Here is an 8,854-nt window from a genome sequence, read left to right as displayed (position 1 = left end):
TGTCCTATTATTGTCTGAGCAGTTCAACATCTTGATCCCAATGAATGGGAAGTGACGTCTTTCTGTTTTTGTATTTTTTTTCATGATTTTATTATCTAACTGAAGCACTACAAAATCTCAGTATAGAATTTTGATAGCGCATAACTGCGCTATCCCTAAGGTCACATCGTAAAACATATTAAATAAATACAATAAAAAAGCCATTGTCCAAAAAATTGATGGTAGAGTCTCTAAACTGCTCAGAGACTATTTTTTATTTTATTATTCAACACCCCTACAACTGATCCCCCAACCTACCCTCCATAAAGTCATTTCACTATTCAAAAAAAAAAAAAAAAAAAAAAAAAAAAAAAAACAAAATGCTCCCTCAGCGTTAGTTTGATTGGTTATTTTTCTTTTACATGTAGACCAATCTTGAAGGATGCTGCTTCGGCAAGATATTTCCTAGAAAAAGTACAATAGAGTTGTTTAAATAAACAATATTGATTGAAATTTTCACAAGAGAGTTAGATGCCGTGTCTATTGAGAGATATTGACTACTGCAACTATTATCTCAATGATTAATTAAATATTTATATAATTATCTTTTGTTGAGTTTGTGACAGAAGCTATAAAAGATTGAGTTGATTTGTAGTCCAATATCGAAATAGCATGAAAACATGAAAATCTTACAGATTTGTTTCTCTTTTGAATACATTCTCACTTACATCAGGAAATTTACAAGACAGTTATTCAAAATTAGTATTCGGTTACAGATTGGACAGAAAGTTGATTAACTCGTATACCGAATATAGACTGTGTAGAAGAATGTTAAAGAACCACGCGTTGTAAATCTGTTAGTTATTACAAGGGAGCCAATTTCTGAAATCAGTTATGAAAATAAGACTACTTTCCCCAGACAGATACATAGAAGACAAAGGGTGTATCTACAGCTAGAGAGAAGAAGGGGACAAGGTAATACAAGGGTGGATCTATGGAAAGGGGGAAGACTGGGACAATGGGTGGATCTATAGGGAGAGGGAAGACTGGGACAAGGTAAGGCAAGGGGTGGATCTATTGGGAGAAGAGAAGACTGGGACAAGGTAAGACAAGGGGTGGATCTATAGGGAGAAGGAAGACTGGGACAAGGTAAGACAAGGGGTTGATCTATACAGAGAGTGGAGACTCGGGACAAAAAAATACAAGGGGTGGATCTATAGGGAGAGGAAAACTGGGACAAGGTAAGACAAGGGGTGGAGTCTGTAGGGAGGAAGCTGGACAAGGTAAGACGAAGTGAGTCTCAGACAAGAGAAGCTGGGACAAGGTAAGACAAGGGACGGATCTATAGGGAGAGGGAAGACTGGGACAAGGTAAGACAGAGGGCAGTTACTGCAGAGGGAAGACTTGGACAAGGTAAGACAAGGGGTGGATTTATAGGGAGTTGGAAGACTGGGACAAGGTAAGACAAGGGACGGATCTATAGGGAGAGGGAAGACTGGGACAAGGTAAGACAAGGGGTGGATTTATAGGGAGGGGGAAGACTGGGACAAGGTAAGACAAGGAGTGGTAGAGAGAGGGAAGACTGGGACAAGGTAAGACAAGGGACGGATCTATAGGGAGAGGGAAGACTGGGACAAGGTAAGACAAGGGGCGGATCTATAGGGAGAGGGAAGACTTGGACAAGGTAAGACAAGGGGTGGATCTATAGGGAGAGGGAAGCCTGGGACAAGGTAAGACAAAGGGGCGGATCTATAGGGGGAGTGAAGACTGAGATAAGGGGTGGATCTATAGGGAGAGGGGAGACTGGGATTTGTTAAACATATTTTATTAGTTAATCATAAAAATTCTTAATTTAAACAATCCAATGTATTTTTTTAAAGTCTTATGAATGTGTAAATTATTTAATTTCACAGCGTGTTTCAAAATCTCGAAAAGAGGATTTTTCCATTAATTACCAAATTAGCCTTTTGGGTTAATCTACGGTAAATTTTGAAACTGGTATACACGCTAATGAAAATAGTAAAAAATGCATGTAAAATGTTCTTTTATAATATTGTCGAAGACAATTTTTACACTGTCCTTTTTAGCATTATCTTCATTGAAATTTTTAAACGTTTTATTGCAAGAAATCCAGTGTCGAAATTAAGATTCATTCTCTGTAATGACTTGAAATTTCATATAGGAGCTGTGGCGCGCATTGTCTTAGAATTTCTCTAAACTCTCTATGACAAAAGTCTTTGATACCCTAACCTGAACTAAAATCGGTTAAAACCGGTTGCTATGAGCTATAGTTACAATGGCAGCATGTCTTAAAGTTTGAAAATGGCATTTAAACATTTTTAAACATGTTTAGAGCCCAATAGTAAACGTTTGCGATAAAGCAAGAAATATGGAATGATTGCTCCCTTATGTTAAAGGTTGATATTTTCCAATGCATCTTTAATGTGATTGGTAAATTAATTATTACGTAAATTATGGTTAAAAGTACTGAAAGTTAAATAAGAATTATGCATTGAATTTTATTATATCATACACATGAAAAAAGCGATTAAAGTATGAAATGTGACGACACTATAGAAAAAGTATTTTGTGTAACGAGGCCCAATCTAGTTGAAAATTACGAAAACGGAATGATAAAAAATTTTAATTCTTGGAAATATATTTGTATGATTCAAGCTTAGAAAAATTAGAATGAAATTTTGTTACCTTGCCTTTATTGTAGTGAAATAGGGGCACTGCTAATATATGGACCATTTGTCGTGTTTTAATACACAATTACATACTAAAACTCTCCAATAAACAAAGAAATTTACAAAATTAAAAAAAATACAAAATGAACATCTTGTTTTTTACATATTCCATGCATTTTTCATTCTTCTTATAAAAAATAAAAATAAAATTGGAGGTAGCCTTTATTGCAATGAAAAGGGGACATGTCAAAACACAAAATTTGGATTTATTCTATCAAACTACGTATTTGATAAGTCGCAAAGGGTTTTCATAACATCAACAAACGATTGAAATACTGTATTAGTTTTTGAAAAAAAATAATTCTTACATTATGAAATAATTTTCTCGCCATGCTTTATTTTTCTCTCAACACGCGACGTTGTTTTACGTGGAAAAAAGGGGTAGAGGCAGGAGTGGGGTTAAAGGCCACAAAATTACGATTTTTGCTAATATAATGTTGTACCGGTACATGTATATAGAGAAATGAAATATTTCGGGGGGTGACTGAAATGATTCATAGATATTTTATTTTTCAAAATTGAAGTATTAAAAAGTCTGCAATAAAAAGAGCGTGTATAAACACTTCAACATGTTCCAAAATCGTTTACTTTTGGTTGCAGTGTTTTTTTTTTTAAACTCACAAATTGAAATAAAACAAGGTGAAATTAATGAATCTGTAGCAAAGAATTGATCCCTTAAATTTTTTTTACGTTCCAAAGTTGTTTATTAATTCAAACAAATATTTTTAAAAATGCAAGTGATAGAAATGATAGCTTTCAATGCACAGTCTAACGTGCCAGTACCCATTATTGCCGAGTAACGACCATTTTTCCAGATGTATTTAAAACAGGATGCCCTTTCGCTCATAATATATCTATAATAATCTCTGCAATACTTATTTGCTTAGATGACGCAATATTTAGATTTGAAACAAACCTTTAAAATTAAGCAAAATCGTCTTAAAATAACTCATAGGTCATGACCCTCGGAAACAGGAAGTGCAATACCCATTATTGCCGCTAGATCTTTCCCCATTTTTAATTAATTAATTACTATTTATCGTCTCAAAGGGATAAAATAAGTTTTAAAAAAAGACAAAGAATTTGGTTTTGTCAAATAAAAAATTTAATAAGCCTGAAATAGCTTAAATTTTTCTTATTTTCAATGATATATGCGCAAAACGCGTTTCCTGTGTCATTTGGGGAGCACGTGTTACTCCTCCAGGAAGACGCGACACTCCTGGCATATGGCTGCTGTGGAAGAAAACGCTTCGTTGTTGTCGAACCCTTGGCAGACATTGTGAAACCACCGATTGCAATGTTCACATAGAAACCAGCCATCTATTTCCCTGTCACAGGTGCTTGTGGATGGAGCCTCCCGGCTGGTACAAAAGGTACAAATAACCAGGTCGTTTTCCTCGACGTCGTCAATTATGGCGGCCAATTCACAGTCTTCATCCAAGTATCTCTGTTTTAAAAGTATAATATCATTGGATTAAAAAAAAGGCTAACGTTATTTTTTAAGAGTTTGGAATTGGGAATCAGAACAACATCATATGTATACTTAATCATGATTGAAAAACACTAAGAATTAATTAAAAAAAAAAATTCAAGACCTTTGGTTTTTTTGAATGCCTCTTAGGCCTGGACAATGCTGGCAGAATATCCTGTTCACAGTCAAATGGTGGTGGAATGGGGATATCGTCGTGTGAATTGGTGTCCTCACGGTCCAGAAGTGAATAAAAATGAGTAAGTTCAGTTGATTGCATATTTAAAAAAAAAATTTTCTATTGTATTGAAATTAAACCCATCAGACCGGATATCGAATTCAAGACTAGTTAGGCATGATATGAAGGCTGGGTCAATATTTATCAATATATAATAAAGGTGAGAATGGATACACCATACCAATATTTTCTGCTTAGATACAGTTTACAATACATACATTCGAAGATCAGTAATTTCTATTTAAGAAATAAGGTATCATTTTAAAACATCTATCATGGGAAATGAATACAGTTAGTATAACGAGATCAAAGAGCTTCATGGTGAAATTTATTGCTTATGAAACTGTGTTTATATCCTGATAGATTTTAAAAATTATATCTTATAACTTGTTATTACATTTGTGACTTTCTTATATATATTTGCCTGATTATAATTTTTAATTTGTGAAGTTTTTTATTTATTTTTCAAATTAACAAGCACATGTTTAATCCATTGATTGCTCATCGCTCCTTTATGACGTCGATGAGAAATTGCGTCAAATGATTATGAATTTTTAGGGAAATCATTATTCAATGAGAAGTCTTGTTAAGAAAAATCAACTAACTTTTTGTTTTCTCTTGGTGGCTTTCTTAGTTGTTGCTTTTCTTTTTTTGTTTTTCTTTTCCTCCACTTCCTTTCTCCTCATCTCTGCCCGCTCTTTCCTCTCCTTTTGCTTTTTCTTTTTTCTCTCTGCCTCCTCTTCTTTCTGTTCGAGTTGGCTCAATATTTCCTCTCCTGTCGCCATTAAATTTCAATTTATTAGAAATTAAATTGTACTTTCAGATCGTGTACAGATATCAACAGATAAACATGTGATAGAGCTTCATTATATGTGTAACTCTTTCATCAATATAAATAGTTACTTTTGTAAGCATAAGTTGTTTTTATTTAAACATTTTTTTTATTATTAAGTATACCAAAATGTACCTGTAAGAACTCTTGATTTGGTTACAATTCTTCTCTTTTTTTCAGGTGGTTTGATGAAAATGGGCAAGAACAATTCTGATAAGTTATAGGGGATGAGGCCCTGTTCAACTAGTGGGTTCTGCTGGACAAAATGGCCACATGCATGGCACAATGCAGGGGGTGCACAACTGGTTTGGTCATCTTTATGTAATGGAAAGAGAAATGAGTAAGCTGTCGGTCATTTTCTTTTTAATTCATATATTTTTTTTTCACAAATAAAGTGAGTTAGATTGGGCGTCAGACAAAGCCTTTTTTTTTGCTCTCTCCCTTAGATTAGACGGATAGAGGAATTAAATATTTTCAACCATTGGAATATCGCTGCAAAAATATTCTCAATTTGGTATTTGTCTTTTTCATAAAAACTTCATGTGATGCCAAAGTATATCTATTTGTTTAATTTTTTAGAACATCACCAAATCAATTACCATGGACTTCATCATGGTGTGAAACCTGATGTTTGTCAGCAGGGGCCAGCTGCATCTGACTTATGACCTGGGGATTAAACGGGTAAATTCCAGTCTTTCTGAAAGCCTCCTTGATATGATGAGGACTAAATGTCTGGTCTATTGCAGAAGATAACACCGGTGCAAATCTAATGAAGATGGAAAGGGAACACTGGTATTGAACATTATGAGATAAGTGTATGCTACCAATGATAATTCTTTAAAGTCTTTTATAAATGGAAAGTAGCCATGATGAGGTGATAATTTAAATTAAAAAATGATTTCTTTGTTACAACGAGGTAGGGCTGAAACGATACGCCCCCTCCACGATACGATACGTATTGCAATACTTGTGTCACAATTCAATTTTTTCAATACGATACAATTTAAGTACGAAACTATTCATAAGGTTAAAGAAAACATATTCAGATTTAAAAAACAAAGGGTAAAAGGTGGTGATACAATAGAAATATACTACCAGGGTATGCAATTTAAAAACTCAAGTACTAGCCCACGGGCTATAAAGTTACTAGCCCCAAGTAAATAGTTATTAGCCCAAATATAGGGACAAAAATTAAAATAAAACAAATGTTGAAAAAAAATTAATCATTGAAAAAGTCAGGGTACTAAGGTCATCTTTTGAAAATTAAAATTTTATTCTTACTATTAAAATTAAATCATATGAAATTAATGATTATGACAGAAAATTAAAATGAATTTTAAAAAAATATCTGAAGATCTTTCCTTTTCTGATTATTTTGCACTAGCTCATTTAGAATGAAAATAAATTCATTTTGTTTTCATATTAAATCCTTAAATACACTAGAAATATATTTCATGTGAATCACACTGATCTTTCAGTTGATTGAGTGATCGTAAATAATTTAATGAGATATCTGCATGTATTTACAATAAACGGAGGAAATTCGAATTAGGGAAAAAAAAAGATCGTTTTTGGAAGTAAATTAGTCAGGTAGTATTGCAAAATTGAGAAAATTATGGAGATGTATTGGCAGTAGGAGCATGCTGCTTGGAAAATATTCACTGATTGGGAATTTTATAGCAAAAAATGAGTAAAAATACCAGTTGTGCTTTTCGTGTATTACATGTGTCGTTATAATTTTTACTAGCCCGAATTTACCAATTTGTTAATTGCATATCTCTGACTACTTGTGGTTCTGTTGATTAAGAACACTATATTCGTATAAATAATAGCAGAGGCAGCCTCCTCTGAAACTTTACCGTCCCAATTTTCTCCCTCGTGTGTGTCAAACTGTTAAAATAAGGTCGAACCCGATCTATTTCAAAGAGTAATAACCAAACCCGATTATAAAAAAACGTATCGAACCGAAAATCGAGATGGTGAATTGAAAATTGAACCGAGCACTACTATATCGAACAATATCGATATTTCGGTGAATCGTTTCAGCCCTACAACGAGGTATTAGATTATGGGACACATTAGGTATATAATAAAACCCATCAGACGAGGTTATATAATTTTAACATGTAACAGAAAACAATAATTTAAATCAGGAATAAAGGAGAAAATTTTCAGTTGTTGTAAATTTTAATTCAGGAAAGAAACTTTTATCAGCTTATATTCAGATTTTAGAATTTTTTTTTCAGGTAGACATCAAAAATGTGTCCTTACTTTGCCTTTCCAATCACCAAGTCTTTCCTGGCATACACAAGGTTGACGGCAGTGTCTGAAAATTTAGTTTTCATGGGCTTAAACAAAGCCACATCCAAGGGCTGTGTTACATGGGTGGTATGGGGAGGCAGTCCATATAACTCAACTTCTTCTGCCTTGGCCCGTTGGATGAGCTTTAGAGTGATGTGGCTCTCGTGGTTGTCAAGAATGAGGAGAGATGGACGCTTGGAACAGTTGGGGAGAAATACAGTCTCAAACCATTTATAAAAAAGGTCACCGTCCATGTACCCATTCGGCGAAGTGCCAAAAAGCCAATCTCTAGGAGCACCTGATAAAGTATGAATATGTTATAAACAAAATTCTGTATTTTAAGAAAACGTATAGTAGATAGAGAATTTGGTATAATTTGTTTTAAATGTATGTAAATATGTAAGTTTGTGAAATATTTTTAGTATAAATATCTTGTACATGTATTTTTTCTATATGTAACATTCAAGAGTAAAAGACAGGTTGATTTGTAAATATTTTGAGTGTAAATGTGTTCCATAAAAATAAAGGTGTCAATTGGTAAAAGTATTATAGGTGATTGTAAAAATATAGTGCAAGTGCTAAGTCCTTATGTATTGGATTACATGTACCATTGTTAAAGTAATACATTTAGTATTATTTTGTTGAACATTTTACCATCTCTGTAACTTCCACTCGGGAAACTATTTTCATAAATTAAGAAAGTTGGCAGGACTAGTCCATTTGCAGCTACACAGATGGTTGCAGTGATATGGCTCGTTGATGAAACACTTCGGGCATAAGTGTGTTTTCGGACTTTTTCAGTAACCACCTTCTCTCTTTTTTCGCATTTTCCAAATCCTGTCTCATCAACATTGAAAATTTGAGAGGGCTTGTCTTTTATGCCTAAGAAAGTGTCATAACATAATATATATACATATATCTTGTATTCTTTTATAAACATGAATCTTGAAAAATGAAAGAAACTCGAGAGTTTTTTAATCCAATTTTTCTTGGAGGAAAATGAAATTCCTTCAACTTGATTGCCTTATGTTTTAGATTTTCCTTTTCACAAATAAGTCACTTTAAATATTTGTTGTCCTTCTTTTTCTTTATTCAGTGGCAAGGAGCTTAAATAGTTGAATTGTATTACTGTTCACTAGTTGTTGTTTCAATACTAACACAAATATTTGGGACATTTTCCCAACAGTGGTCATTGAATAATGATAATTTTCTTTTTTTTTTTATTGGAGTTAATGTTAACAATGCATGCTTTATTTTAGTATTGAAACATTTATTTAGAATTTTTT

General features: G+C 33.3%; 1 protein-coding gene and 1 long non-coding RNA gene across 2 annotated transcripts; one reads left to right on the top strand and one right to left on the bottom strand.

Moving 5' to 3' along the window:
• Positions 1 to 3,891: 3,891 nt before the first annotated feature.
• Positions 3,892 to 7,652, top strand: LOC134258916 (uncharacterized). The gene is made up of 5 exons (XR_009990237.1): positions 3,892 to 4,102; positions 4,351 to 4,457; positions 5,448 to 5,607; positions 5,847 to 6,059; positions 7,514 to 7,652. It is a non-coding gene; the product is annotated as an uncharacterized LOC134258916 (long non-coding RNA).
• Positions 4,971 to 8,531, bottom strand: LOC134258915 (uncharacterized). The gene is made up of 5 exons (XM_062741518.1): positions 8,223 to 8,531; positions 7,539 to 7,866; positions 5,867 to 6,033; positions 5,403 to 5,582; positions 4,971 to 5,210 (listed from the first exon to the last, which is right to left on the bottom strand). Exons 1-5 carry the CDS (start codon positions 8,506 to 8,508, stop codon positions 5,032 to 5,034), a joined length of 1,140 nt encoding a protein of 379 aa, XP_062597502.1. The 5' UTR covers positions 8,509 to 8,531; the 3' UTR covers positions 4,971 to 5,031.
• Positions 8,532 to 8,854: the final 323 nt, after the last annotated feature.

Source organism: Saccostrea cucullata, unplaced genomic scaffold (assembly GCF_032062105.1).
Source record: "Saccostrea cucullata isolate Sc308-1 unplaced genomic scaffold, CSIRO_AGI_Scuc_v1 ctg13085, whole genome shotgun sequence".
NCBI classification, from domain to species: Eukaryota; Metazoa; Mollusca; class Bivalvia; order Ostreida; family Ostreidae; genus Saccostrea; species Saccostrea cuccullata.
This window is presented reverse-complemented; position numbering and strand designations above follow the sequence as displayed.

Excerpts from the sequence above, each read along its gene's own strand:
- LOC134258915 (XM_062741518.1), bottom strand. The coding sequence starts at position 8,508 with ATGTTTATAAAAGAATACAAGATATATGTATATATATTATGTTATGAC. Across the intron at positions 7,867-8,222 it reads GAGTGGAAGTTACAGAGATG|GTGCTCCTAGAGATTGGCTT; the intron begins GTAAAATGTTCA and ends ATACTTTATCAG. Across the intron at positions 5,583-5,866 it reads ACACCATGATGAAGTCCATG|ATGACCAAACCAGTTGTGCA; the intron begins GTAATTGATTTG and ends CATTACATAAAG.